Consider the following 14,880-nt stretch of genomic DNA (forward strand, 5'->3'; position numbering starts at 1 on the left):
ACAAGTGTTCCTTTTTCCCGCCTCTTCTGACAGCATGCATATATACACATACATACATACATACATACATTTGTTTAAGTAGTCGCCTCTTGAAGTGAGAACATAATAATATTTTACTTAGTTTACTTCAGCATTGTGATTTCTGATAAGCTAAAGATTTGCTGACCAGCTTTCCATTAAGTAAACTTAAACCAGTCTGTATATTGAATATCTCCAACTAAAAATAGCTTTAAAAAACTTTTCGTTTCTATATATTGTTCATTCTACATTCTGTTGTTCTGCTTGATCGAATTTCAATGCTAAAGGAATCCCAAGCTATAAATTAATTTAATAAATTAATTAATTTAATTATAAAGTATGAAACAAAACTAATATTTTACAACCGTAATAGTAAACCTTCTATTATCCCTACCTGGTTTATATAATATTATTTTATCACACTTTCAAAAACTTATACCCGTTACTTAATTTTTAATTGTGAATTTAATTCTAAAAACCATATTATTATGATTACTTTGACTTTCGGCATTTAATTAAAAACTATTTAAATGACAATTTGTTCTTGAAATTTAAAAAAAAATATATATTTCAATTTAGATATCTATTGAGCTGCATAATTTGTTGCCCTATCATAAGCTGATGATTTATGCTCCTGACGCCTGCCTTTAGTTGTTCTCACGTGAGACAGATCCTGGCCAAGAACACCTCGCAGCTTACCTAGGATTTCTTTCTCGGCATAGACATCGCTCCATAGATGCGACAAAGGCAATTCAGCATCGCCTTTAGCTGCCTTCACGGCGAGTACCATTTCACGGCGGACATCCAGCTCAATCGCGAGGAGTTCCTTTTCCGGGAGCAGTTTCTGTTCGAGGCAGAGCTTGCGGAAACGCTGAATGGCGTCCTGACGACGACGCACCTCCTGCACTTCCTCGCGACTGCGATAGTTGGTGCCAGGATCAGACATTGAGTGCCCCGCATAACGATACGTGCAGAGTTCGAGAACCAATGGACCACACTGTTGGGCATATCCGATGGCAAACTCTGTGGCGCTGCGTACGGCAAGCACATCCTGGCCATCAACCCAAATGCCAGGCAGGTAATCACCCCTCGTGTAGTTCTTGGTATTGCTGGATGAACGCCAGGTGCTTGTGCCCATGCCATAGTTGTTGTTCTCGCAGACAAAAACCACGGGCAACTTCCACAGCTGGGCCATGTTGAAGGACTCAAATATCTCTCCTTGTAGAGCTGCGAGGACGCTGCCTCCAGTCTCCTGATGGCCACTAGTTGACGGTAATAAAGCGATGCTTCCTTCTGTTTCAGGGACACCAGTGTGTCGGGTCCAAATTCCAGGCGATGCAACTTGAAATCAAGTGGCAGCTGCACCAAACACGACTCCTCCACTTGCCCAACTGTTGCTTCATCATTAGACGTTTGGGGGCGTGGCAGCTGGGCAGTTGTAGAGTGCACAGGGCGATGCATTAGCTTTGGAAAGAAATCGGTTATCGCTGCGATTGCTGATCGTTGCATTCTGAGAATCGTTCTATATCTTCTTAAAATTGGATTTTAATCGAAATTTAATTTTAATTATTAACTCATTTTATTGACAAACTAAGCCAGGGTAAAAGAGCCTGGAAGTAACCATCCACTGTTATTGTATGGAGTAGAAATGTAGAGTAGAAACCTCTTCGCATATTATCAGGGGTGTTCCAGAACAACAACCCCCTCTTTCTCTTTATAGAAATGCAATAGAAATATATTTAAAAAATCCTCTTTCAAATATTTACATTTCATTATTATAGTTTCTTTTTGTTATTACTTTTTTTCGATTACTTATATTTTCTACAAACATTGTAAGTGTATTTCATATTTAACTTTATTTTCCGCTCGTTCCAACATTTTCGATATGTATATCTTTTGATTTTTTATTTATATTTTTTCAGCTATTGATTTTGTATCTATGCCATGGCCGGGAACAAGCACTTTCACTGTTGTTCCCCCTCTTCCCCTTTCCCATTCGACCACGTACGAAGGCTTTTTTCCCATTTTTAGCGTAAATAAAAACGTTAAATGTTTTTTTAACGTGCGCCACTTAACACTCGGGACAATTTAAAGGCAATTGAGTACAACAACAACAAAAAACAAAAGCATCAACAACAATGGCCACAAAAAAGCCAAAAGCGATACAGAAACATACATGTATGTATATATGTTTATATATATGTACTATGTATTTATTTGGGCATATAAATAAATGGACATACTCCTTATGTGTTTGGTTGTATGTCATAGATTTCGTAATTTCCTTTTATTTTATACCGTATACCCGTTAAATAATGGAGGAAGATAAAGGTGGAAATTATCCTGTATTATTATAATGTATAACTTTATATTATCGTAGACTCTGGATACCACCGGGAAATTAGATTTTGTTTGTTGCTATCGACTATTAATCCATACAATCGATAGTTCTTAAAATTATTTTAAATCAACCCCGAAAGTGTGCTATATTAAAATAGTATTTCCAAAAAATGCAAAACTCACAAAAAGGTGATGGAAATCTAAATTATTTTATTTAAATAAGTATTTTATATAGATATTTACAGAGCTAAAGGGTCTGTAAATTTATTAAATGTAATTTATAGCCGAACAGAATCTCTCTTCAAGCAAGTTTTGATTCAATATTGACGTAAGTTTTTTTTTAATTCTTAAAATATTCTACACAGAATTAGGATATCTCCTAGTCGATTACATATAACTAGAAATTGTTTGCTTGTATTTTATGATTATTATTTGACCATTTTGTAAGCTGGCTCGTAATTTAATATAGATTTTTGGTCGTGCCAAGAACCATTCTCATTCTCAGACTCTTGGGCTCATTTTTTATGCTTCAAACAATAAATTGTCAATTGATTTTTGTGCTCATTTATTGTGCTTATGTTGCCAGCAATATATTTACTTACATTTTTATTTTCTTTTGTATGCTTTTTGTCAACGCCATTTTACGTCATGAAAAAATGGCAAAAGATGGGAAATTTTCTTTGGACTCCGGTTGCGACAAGAGGGAGACTTTTTGGGTTCTTGTTCTTGTCAAACAAATCATAAAAATAGAATGTTCGTTGTTGTATTTATTTATTTTTATAGACTGAAATCGTGAAATGGCGTTGCTTTTATTTCAATTATGTTGAATACTTTGCAGATTAAAATACGAATTCACTTCATTCACCTACGAACATTCCAGTTTTTATTTTCCTTTGACATTGAAGCACTGCAAAACTGTGGAGGGGGAATGTTATGGTAGAGGAAGCGGGGAAAGACACATGTAATGCCTGTGGCTATAATATTGTAATAAAAAATTGTTTGCATTGAAAGCAGAAGTGTAAAATATGCCAGCATTGTGAAACGCCCACATGCCACACCCACCTGCCACAAAAAGTCGAGTTGAATGTTTATTTTGTGATTGATAAAAAATAAATGTTTGATTGTCGTTGCTGCTGCGGCCGTTGTTAAAGGTGCATGCCTCATATCATTATTTTTTCCTACTTACACGTATTTCATTTTTTTTTTTCTTTTATTAATTTTTTGTATGGGCAATGACAGCTGCCGGTCTATGCTGTGTGTGTACATCTGTGTGTTTACTGTTGTGGAATTGTTGTTGCCCTCAGTTATGTGCTCGTCCATTGACTATGGGAATTCAACATATGCGAAAAAATGTAGAAAAGCCGAAAGAAATAGTAAGACAATATTAAAAAATGCATGAACCGATTTTTAAATCGATTTTGAATCACTTTCAAACTAATGTGCTGTGATACCCATACAGAAAATAGAAATATAATTCGAAAATTTAAGTTTACAATTTTTGATTCAAGCATGCATTTCTTATGTATGCAGTCAGGATATTATTAGTATTATAAGACAATATTGGATCTAACTAAAAGAAATCTGACACAGCCCCGAGAATCAAAATATTGCTGGGAATGATGAAGTATTTGGTACTTGGTTTAAGAAAATCCGGGATTATCGTATTAGCTAGGTAAATTTCAGAATCCCGGGATAATTTTGTGTTTAAGAATGTTTTTCTGTTTTGTTATTCTCCAAATTGGAGACAATTTTAAGCGAACTATTTCAGCACTGTCATTAGACTGAAATCGCTTCAAAAAACGTGACTTTTTGTAGATAGATCTCAGAAAAGCGTATAAAAATAAATATTGGAATTTTCTAATCAAATATTGCAACGAAATTTGTTGATTTTGCTTGGAATTTTCAAGCTTAAAATTGATTTCAATTTGCATTGAAATTCCTCTGGAATCATGTTAATAGCAGTGCTCCACTAACCTGCTCGTTCAACTGTTAACTGGGCTAGTAGTCCCTATGATAATCTAGGACTGCATGTGACCCTCTGAAGATGAAATTGTTTCCATCGATCCTTGTGTCGCATTGCAATTATTCAGCGATTGCATATTGCTTTCGTTTTAAGGCATTTTGTTTGCATTCAGTGTCTGTCACCTGGTAGAAAACTCATTTATCGCCCCAATGCAATTGTAAACCATTCGTTATCATCTTCATGGCGTGGGCGGGGCACGTACCATTCTTGAGGGCGGGCCGGGGAGAATTGCCGCGACCCGTTTACGGTATTGCCATCAATACAATTAAATTTCCATGCTGCTTGATTTTGAACGTTCGACGCATTTTAATTATTTTCATTGAGAATGCTTTATGAAATTCGAGTGCGTCCCAATTGCGATTGAAGGTCCTGCAATGTCCTCCATGTTAACTGTTTTTTTCGCCTCCCATTCCCACCACTTGCCATACTTCCCTCGCTTGCCTTACTTGCGGACTATGGCTCTTATCTGGCACCTTCATCCGTTGTGGCAAACGGAAGTGCAACCAAAGGCAAAGACAGAACCAACGCATGAAAATGAATGCCATTCATTCATTCAGTCATGCACTCGTTTGTTCATTTGTTCATTTTGCTGGATAGCCCGTGTCCTGTGCCTGCTCATTTTGTGCATGCAATTAAGCCAGGACTCCAGCTCAGACTTCGACTGGAGCTCGGACTCAGTCCACCTGTGCGAGAAATGGTCAGGTTAATTACAATCTACATTGTTTATCGGCCCATCCTACGGGTCCTTACCTACTTGCTTTATCCCTTTGCCCAGCAAATTAATTTCATGCTCTTTAAAAGCATTTTTAAATATTTCACAAGTCCCCAGTTAACAGTTCCAGTTACCAGTTTTTCAGTTTCATCTCTCCCAGTTCTCAGTTCAAAAACTCTGCATGTAATTATGTGAAATTTTTTTTTAAACATTTTACTTTTAATTGTTTGAGGTTAATTAATAATTCAGCACACTCATTGCAGAAGTTGCTGCAGTTCCTTCAAAGTCCCTCAGTTCCTCCCAAAGTATACTCTACACACATATAATAGAGTGTGTATGTGTATCTGAGTTTTCCAGCACTTTTAATGGACTGCAAAAGGAGCGGCGGCTTGTTTGAAGTCCGCTTTGGTGATGCTAATGGTCCAACACTTTTATAGGCGCCACTTTTATTATTGAAGTCTATAGTCTGTGTTGGCTGAAACCATCTGCATAACTTTTCATTAGCACCTCGGTAATGCGTTTATGGTCTACACAGACTGTCCGGTGATAATGATGTTTCATAATTTAATTATCATTGGCATTGCGCCATAAAAACGGTCAGAAAATGAAACAGTTTTATAGAGAATGCTGAATAGAATTTTTATATTTAATTGGGATCGTACAGTTGCAAGAGAATTTATTAAACTATTTGTTATGAACTTATTTTCTAGTAATCAATACATACAGCATTTATTAAATTTACTTTTTTCCTAACATATCCTTTCATATAAAATTTTTATATTTGAAAAATTATATTCACTTTAAATAAGCGTGCACCATTTAGTGCTTAATTGGTGGTCATAATAAGCCACAAACCCTTTTCTCTTTATTACCTTGCACATTTTAGAATTTTTGGGTATCTCCAATGACTTTCACAAGGGAAATTCCCGCAACAAGATAGCAATTTGAGTTTCTTTTTTCCCGCATTTCACGCCAAGGAAATGGATACCACACACACACACACACACAGTCTGAAACACCTCGCAGGGCGGCAAACCCTTTTTTTTGTATTGCCAAAGATCTCAAATTAAAGCAAACATAAACCGGGCTGAATGACTGAGAGTGCGTATAAAACATTTTGTTTTTAATAAAAATAAAATAAAAATCAGAAAACCAAAGGCAAACAAACAATCTGCACGCTCGGCAAATTGATCAAAGTGAAAATTCTACGAAAAATCATAATAAACATGTGAAACTGTGTGGGTGTGTATGTGTGTGTGTGTGTGTGTGTGCGAAAGGATGTGTGAGTGTTTGTGTGTGGACTCCAAATTATCAACAGCTTGAGGCGAAGCACTGACTTTCACTTGCTTAACAATAATGCGTATCCGCCATGTGGCGCGCTTTAAAAAAAAGAAAGAGATGGAGAAAGAGAAAGAAAGAGTGAGAGAGAGATGCAGCCGTTGGGCCAAATAATTTGTTGTTGTCCAGTGGCTTTTTGGGTTCATTTTTATTATCTCATGAATGCTAAATGCCCCGGCCATAATAAGGCCCCACTCGGTGCCTTTCGAATATACTCGCAATACTCGCACTCGTATGTAAAAATCTACAGCAATATCTTATACAATTTATCATACAACACAACTGTCGCACGCGTGTCTCTGTGTGCGTGTGTGTGTGTGTGTGTGCGCTGCGTGAGGGTTTCCGTTTCCGTAATGTGAACGTAAGAGAGGGGAAATAACAGCTACTTGGATGCTTGTGGCTTAGCCTGACCCATTATCCCACTTATTCACGATGAAGGCATTCACTCAGTGAGACAGTCAGACAGTCAGTAAGTCGAGTCAGTAGTCGTCATGCTGGGATTGCGACTACGTCCCATCAGTATTACTGTAAGTTCTCTGAGAAAAAGAGTTTACTGAAGTTGGTGGTGCTGTTTGTAGCCATTAAAAGACTGGCGATCTCTCTATAATGTAATATATACCGGTGTTTTATCTAAAGGAAGCTTAATCAAGTTTATTTTTATATTTATTGATTATTTTATATGCTCCGGGCTTAGCTTAGACAAATTTCAACAACATTTTTAAGTATTAGTGCATTTTATTCAAAATAGAAATTTATTTGCCATTTGTATTTAGTGTTGACATGAATGTCATTTTTTCAATAAAGTTTTTAAGTTGTTAGAGACTTGTACAAATTGTTTATCTGTTTAATCTGAGTCTCAATAATTTTGATACAGATTAAATGATATTTATGTGGAATTAAAAGAAAAGTGGAAAAAAACTACGATAAGTCTGGCAATTCACGAGCAACTCGTAATTCTAAAATTATGTTTTTGTGTTCTTTTTATAGAGCAAGTGCAATTCGATGTACTTAAAAGGCACTCCATTTCCAACCAGTTTAAATTTGCGCACGGTTGATGTTGAATCTTAAAACTGAGTTGAAATAGAGGCAAGTGTAGCCTTTCCGTGTCAGTGTAATGGTGGTACATCCGTTGCAAGTAAATGCCATTTGTCGAAATAAATTTCCGTTTTATTTAAATCCACACACGCACACTCACACACACAGATATTACACATGGATATACCACACATGTGAGCGAGAGAGCGGACGTACACACAAAACGAGGCTTAAGTGTATATTTTATTATTATTTGGACTGCTTGATGACATTTGTCGTCGCTAGTGGCAAGACCGGATGTCCTTCTCTCTATGCGTGCCATGTCCTTCTCTCTATATACGTATCCTGTGTTGACTTTTGTTTGCCGCATTGCGTATGCTCAGCTCATTTGAATTACAGTCCGTTCCCCCCACTCTCTCTATCTCTCTCTCTCTCACTTACACTCGCTATACGCATCTCTGTCACAGGTTGTTTAGCTTTTCATCAGCTGCAAATCATTTAGCTGCGATAATGTTTGCCTTAACTCAACGCTCATCAATCTATAACCGACTACGACTATTGATTATTAAGCTTATCCGGCATTGCCCGTGGTTTGTTGAAGAATACAAAATTTGCTGGAAATAATTGCTTTGTTAAAAAGTTTTTTTAGACCCCGTACTTAAAAAAAGTACAGGGGTCTATTGGGTTTGTTTTAACGAATATGTGCGTAACAGGCAGAAGGAGGCGTGGCAGACCCTATAAAGTATATATATTCTTGATCAGCATCAATAGCGAAGTCGATATAGCAATGTCCGTCCGTCCGCCTGTCTGTCTGTCTGTCCGTCCGTCTGTATGAACACCTAGATCTCAGAGACTATAAGAGCTAGGCATACAAAACTTGGTATGTAGATTCCTCTATATTGCAGGCAGATCAAGTTTGTTTCTTTTTTGAATCGGACCACTATATCATATAGCGCCCATAAAACAATCGGTTGAAATTCAAGTTTTAGTATGAACAATTTTTTTGTTTAAGCTAAAGTTGGTTCAAATCGGAGCACTATATCATATAGCTGTCATAGGACCGATCGGGTTAAAATCAAGTCTTAGTATGAACACCTTTTTGTTTTGTGATATCGTAACCAAACTGATAGAATATACATAAAACTTGGTTTTTTTTAAGTTTTTTTCATTATTATTATAGCCTGTCATAGGACCGATGGGGCGATCAGTCAAAATATGATGAGACATCGTAACCAACCTGATAGTAATACTTAATGCGATGGAAATTATTAATTTTTCTTCATATTAAGCTGCGCTAAAAAGTATTCATGTCATGTCATGTCGTTGCATTTTAATAAAATACTTCTTTAAGCTACTCTTAAATTTTGTTGGCATTCAATAACTTTTAACTAATCACTTTAAGTTTAAATCGAGCATATCTTTTGCTTATAAAATAATGCGCATCCCTGTCCTGGCGCTTTATTGTTTACTCCGGGTTGTGGTTGTCTGTCTGATTTTCCGGCTTTCAGCATACTCATTTGCATATATGGAAATGCCAAAAACATGGCCCAAAAATTGAATTGAACTTGTGCCATGTTCGTGTCAGTCTGTCAGCCCTACAGTCAGCCTGTTAGTCAGACAGTTAAGTCTGTCTCTGTCGCACTTCTTTCGTTTCGCTTACGAGTATGTTGGCTTTTGTTTTACAGATACCTCAACTGTCCCGCCCGCTGCTGTCATGGTTGTGAGTGACCAAACACTTTGGCTTTATCAGCAGCCGTTGGCCGACAGATCGACCGTTGATGAAAACCCTTTTTGACATTTAACGTAAATGCTTCATTATTATTGTTATATGACGCAAACGCAGCGGCAATTTGGGATACGGAATAAATGTTCAGCCTTTGAGCTGTTGGGTGTGAGCTGTGTGGCATGCAACATTTGCGGCGTAGCACTATGGTCCGGATGAAGATTTTTAAGGAATAAATTAATAACTCGAGAACATAAAGTTTTTTGGTAGTCTTTTGCATTGGGCTATGATATAAATGCAAATGGCCAAAAAGTGGGCGTGTGCCGCCTTTATTTTGATTCTGCGATATTTAAATTTTTTGTTTTCAAGCAATCAGGACCAAACACAGGTTAGGCGTGTTACTATGCCCGTAACGTGTTGGCAAAATTTCATCAAATCGGACAACTATATCATATAGAAATAATAAATTATCAGTCGAAAAGTCATTTTTTTTATAAAAAGCTCAATTTTCAAAATATTTTAACTGATCGTATATATGATATATGCTCCTCACATTCGGTAACATATATCAAGATCGAAATACTATAATTTATAATATCATATTGTTCAAATTATTAAAATCGGTCGTGAACTGATTTTATATGAAACAAAAATTTCTATTTTTTTGTCGATTGTATAGAATTTAACATTTATTTCATATGTAAATACAAGTTTTTGTAATATTCAATGCGAAAAAAAAGGCCAAAAATCATAATTTTGGTCATTTTGTCTCATGAGTTGTCATACAGTTTAAGCAAATACGCATTTTATAACGTGAGGTTAGCTGAAATAAAGTGAAATTGTGAAAAATGCGCAAAATGCAACTTAAGCTTAATAGTACAATTTTAATTGATCAATCTTCAAATGCATATAGTCACATTGCTGACAAGTGCTGACAAAATTAGTTGTATCTTATTAAAGATAAAATTTAATTGAACAAATTTTTTTCGAGGTTAGTTTTAAATTACAGATGGCAACATATAGCATTTTGATTTTAAGCAACACAGATATATAAACACAAAATATAAAGCACAATGAATATAATCCATGATAAATTTTGTTAATAAAGCTTTTAAATACGTGTTGTTAGACAATTCAAATTAACCTTATAAATGAGAATATCCGTTTCATGTACTCTTTGTTTCAGAATCAACTCTGTTCACAGCTGTTTGCTGAACAGTGTTGGAATATGTTAAAATTTTAGTTATGCAACATTTGAGCTTGATGTGTTTTGAATACATCGCCATCAAAATATCGGTACTTTGAACATGTTTATAAAATGACTTTATTCCTAAAAAATCTTCATCCGGACCATAGTGCGTAGCATGTTTTTGTTGCCTGTGTGTGTTTTGCACATGTTTTTATTTTTAATGAGCAGCACATTTAATTTTAATGTTTTGTGAACATGTGTTCATTAATGTCCCTTGCCCAAGGGCCGAAACTTAAGTTTCTCAGCGATTTGGCTTTAACTTTGCAACTTGTGAACTGACGTTGACACACCTATTAGATACAATTGCTTTATTTTCCGTTTTATCTATGCCTGCCTGAGTGTGTGTGTGTGTGTGCTGCACACACTTAAAATAATGAGCGCTTAATTTAACACATTTTCTAGGCGCAACCTGAAAAAAGAACAGAGTGTAAAAGAAAATGTACACGTAATACAAAAGCTTGGACCACAGATAAGCGCAATCATTACGCTCGATTAAACGCTCGATTCGTTGTTTTTGAGGGGAGAGAGAGAGAGAGAGAGAGAGAGAGAGAGAGAGAGAGAGAGAGAGAGAGAACCAAAGAGTCAGATTATAAACTTGTGCTAGCAACGGTTTCGTGATTGATTTGAAATTGGTTAGCGCTGATTTCACACAATCTATTCGGGAATGAGCTTGAAACTTTTCCGTTTCACTTTCTGCTTGCAAAAATAATTACGAAATAAAAATATAGGAACAAAGTGAAAGAACCCGTCGACGGCCTTTAAAATGAGCGCTGTTTAATTGGGCGTATTTGATTTGCGGTTCCGTCTGCCATAAAATGGCAACAGTCATGCATGATGGGGCGATAACAGTTGATTAGATAATGGCATGATTACTAATGGAACCTCCACACGCACGTACCTATGTGTGTGCATGTGAATTGCAAAAAGTGACTTTAAAATGACTTCAAAATAGCGCACACAATACTGTTTCTTCAACTGAATACATATTTGATTATACTGTCAGTTACTTATTATACTGCAATATAAGCGAGTTGTCGAATTAATATTTCTTATATTTTAACAAGTTTCGTTGTAGTCTTCATTTTTATGTTGATCTTATTGTACCAGAATTTATTTTAAAAAATGTAAAAAAGACGTATTACATTTAATTGTATTATATTAGATTTTATATTTTAAATTCATTAATTAAAAAAAAAAAAAATAATAATAATTTTGGTTACCTTATTTTAACATTTAAATATTTATCATATTAACATTATTTTGGTTAAATATTTATTTATATTTTGTATATTTAAATAGTATATACAAGTGCATTTGTATGGTTAAATCTAACAATTCGTCTGGGAAAATTTACCAATTCATTTAACTATATGTTAAATACCTACAATATGTGTCTGCCTTTTTGTTCCCCTACTAACTTGTTGCTGAAGAGCAGATAACTTAACTCTATAAAGAAATCAAATTTGCACCTTTATTTGTTTAATATGACTAGAGTTGAAAATGAGAAGAAGATGCTGGAAATTTTAAAGAGAATTTTTTCAGAGAGCAAAGTAAACAGTTAGGCACAAAATACACTCATTAAACATTAGAGCCGCTTGGGAATTGTGTATGAAAAATGTTTGGTATGCTTTTGGGAATCACCTGGCATGTTGAAACTGCAAAACGTGTTTTAGAATTCTTTTGCCAGAATTTCTGAGTAGGAGCTTAAACTAAATGCATTAGTATTAAGTTAGCTGTTCCGTTCCTAATTCTTGTCATCTTTCAAATTGTTAAGCGCTAAGAGCTAAGAGATAACGCCAAAACTAAAAGCTGGCAATGATAACTCGTGCAGATTGTCTTGGCCAGGCCAAGAAAATAAAAGCGAGAGTCATTGCCATAAAGAGGTGCATACATATGTGTATAACTCTTCCATATTCTGTGAGGTGGTTTGTGTCACTCAAATATGCAAATTAGCTTCTAAAACTTAATCGTGGACGTTGAGCCTAAACTACCCCCAAACACCCCTTCGGCACGTACTCGTATTTAGGTTAATGAATAGACAAACTTTCGACAACCTCAATGTGCAAAGTTTTCGAAGCATAACCAGCTGAAAGGACAAGAACGATGACATTTTTAAACAGCCGCCAAGGCAGCGCAAAGGTAAATGCAATTCAAGACGACAAAAGGTAAGCCAAGTAAAGATGTGTCTGCAACTGTAGGGATTGCGACCTGTAAGGACTTAGGACGAGTACGGTAGCTAAGGGCATTATCAAGTGAAATATGTAAAAATGTGAAACTTGTGTTTGACTTGCAGCTTTCTTAGCTAGCGAGAGCCAAGACTTGAGAATCTGGCAAAAACTTGGCCAAGCGCCCAACTTTTGAATATTTCAGAATACTTTTTGCTAAGTAAGATAGGGTAGAAAATAGTAGAAAAGAGACAGAGAGAGAGGAAAAGAGAGAGAGAGAGAGTAAGCATAAGAGCGTCTCTAAGCCTATTAAGGACATCAAACAAACATTTTGCAAAATTAAATGGCATGCAAGGCAAGCACATGTGGCTGCTCCTGTGGCTCCCATTTCAGCTCCTGCTCCTCCAGCCTTTGCTTTTCCGCCTTTTGTGTAGAACTTTGCACAAAATATTTAAGATATTATGTCACACTTAAGGGATGTCCTCGCCATTTATGACCGCACACCGCACACAGCACTGAGAGCAATGGAATGGCTTTTGCCAGGGATTTGAAGACAACATCTTCTCGAAAATGCTAAACATTTTCAAATATTTATGAGCTATTAACACTTGTGCAATCCCTTTTAGCTTTCAAGTCTCCATCTTCACTGTCTCTGTCTCTGTCTCGGACTGCTGACTTGAACGGAAAACTGCGCCAGAATGAATCGCCACGAAAAATCTATGGAAATGCTTCTCTAATATATAAACTGTTGCGGTCATTTCAAAGTTATTTATTACTTGCTCCGGTTGCAAGATAAACGATTTCGCCATCCCATCGTTTTGTGGCATTGCCATTGTGGTAACTGGCATCGGCCTGGCTAAGCCAAGAACTTTTCCTTACCATTTGCAGTTTATTAATGCGCCGTAAAGTCTTGAGAGAAACTGCCATTAGATTGAGTAAATCTATTAAAATATTTTCAATTTGCAGAATTCGCCAAAAATATTATTATGTAATAAAAATGTTGTATCAATTTATTAAGTAGTTTGTTTAATCTATCTTTATTTATCTACTGCCATTGCAAAAAATACTGCAACAAACTATATAAATATTTATTTTTATTATACCCGTTACTTAAAAAATAAGTTAAAGGGTATACTGTGTTTGTTGGAATGTATGTAACAGGGAGAAGGAGGCATCTCTGACCTTATAAAGTATATATATTCTTGATCAGCATCAACAGCCGAGTCTATATAGCCATGTCTGTCTGTCTGTATGAACACCTAGATCTCATAGACTTTAAGAGCTAGAGACACCAAACTGGGTATGTAGATTCCTCTATATTGCAGGCAGATCAAACTTGTTTATTCTTCGGATCGGACCACTATATCATATATATACAAGTCTTAGTATGAAAAATTTTTTTGTTTTATAAGATATAAGATAACCAAATTAATACAATGTGTATCTAACTTGGTTTTATATATCCTGACCAAAGTTGGTGGAAATGCTTACCAGTTCAAATCGGTTTACTATATCATGTAGCTTCCATTGAAACAAGTAGTCGAAAATGTAATACAGCGCTCTGCAAGGGCGTCAAGTGAGCAGAATATTTTTGAATTTTTAGCAGTTTTAGCTTTTTCCAAAGTAAGTACGGGGTCTCCCACAGTCGAGAATGCTCGACTGTAGCTCAGTCCATCTAATTTTTAATATATATGAATGAATGATTTATTTTAGTTATTATGAATCAATATAATCAATTTAAATCTATTAATATGTAACCTTATGACCGAGGCGTTAATACACAAGATTATCTTCTTTTTACACACCCAAAATTAGATTAAACTACTTGTATTTTAAGCTGTCAAACATCCGGCTGTTCAACAAACTCATTGAACTAAATGTAAACTATAATCAATGTAAAACTATCCATACTTTCAATGCATTTTTATGCTTCACCAAATAGCTAAAGATAAAAATTATAAAAAAAGAAAAACCCATGAAAACGAGTGAAAATTTTCTTGCACAAGAGTTAAACTGCGGTCAATGAACAATTACTCGTATACGGAAAAGGCCGCAGTTACATACATACATACACGTATATGCGAAATGGGAATGAAAAAGAAAATGAGAAGACGAAGAGTCGCGATAAAGGTAAATGCATAAGCAATAGGCGAATTTTTGGATAGTCGTAGAGTCGTCTAGTAGAAGTTACCAACCACACACAAACATGCCGAACATGCCTAAAATACTGTTTATCTTGTCGGTTTAATCGAGAGGAGTAGAGAGCAAAAGAGACAG

General features: G+C 35.7%; 1 protein-coding gene across 1 annotated transcript; it reads right to left on the minus strand.

The window, feature by feature from the left end:
* Nucleotides 1-566: 566 nt before the first annotated feature.
* Nucleotides 567-1,849, minus strand: LOC117779975 (probable pyruvate dehydrogenase E1 component subunit alpha, mitochondrial). The gene is made up of 2 exons (XM_034616333.1): nucleotides 1,831-1,849; nucleotides 567-1,359 (listed from the first exon to the last, which is right to left on the minus strand). The coding sequence occupies exons 1-2, from the start codon at nucleotides 1,847-1,849 to the stop codon at nucleotides 602-604; spliced, it is 777 nt and encodes a 258-aa protein (XP_034472224.1). The 3' UTR covers nucleotides 567-601.
* Between the last annotated feature and the right edge of the window lie 13,031 nt (nucleotides 1,850-14,880).

This window comes from Drosophila innubila, assembly GCF_004354385.1.
Source record: "Drosophila innubila isolate TH190305 chromosome 2L unlocalized genomic scaffold, UK_Dinn_1.0 4_B_2L, whole genome shotgun sequence".
Taxonomy (NCBI): domain Eukaryota; kingdom Metazoa; phylum Arthropoda; class Insecta; order Diptera; family Drosophilidae; genus Drosophila; species Drosophila innubila.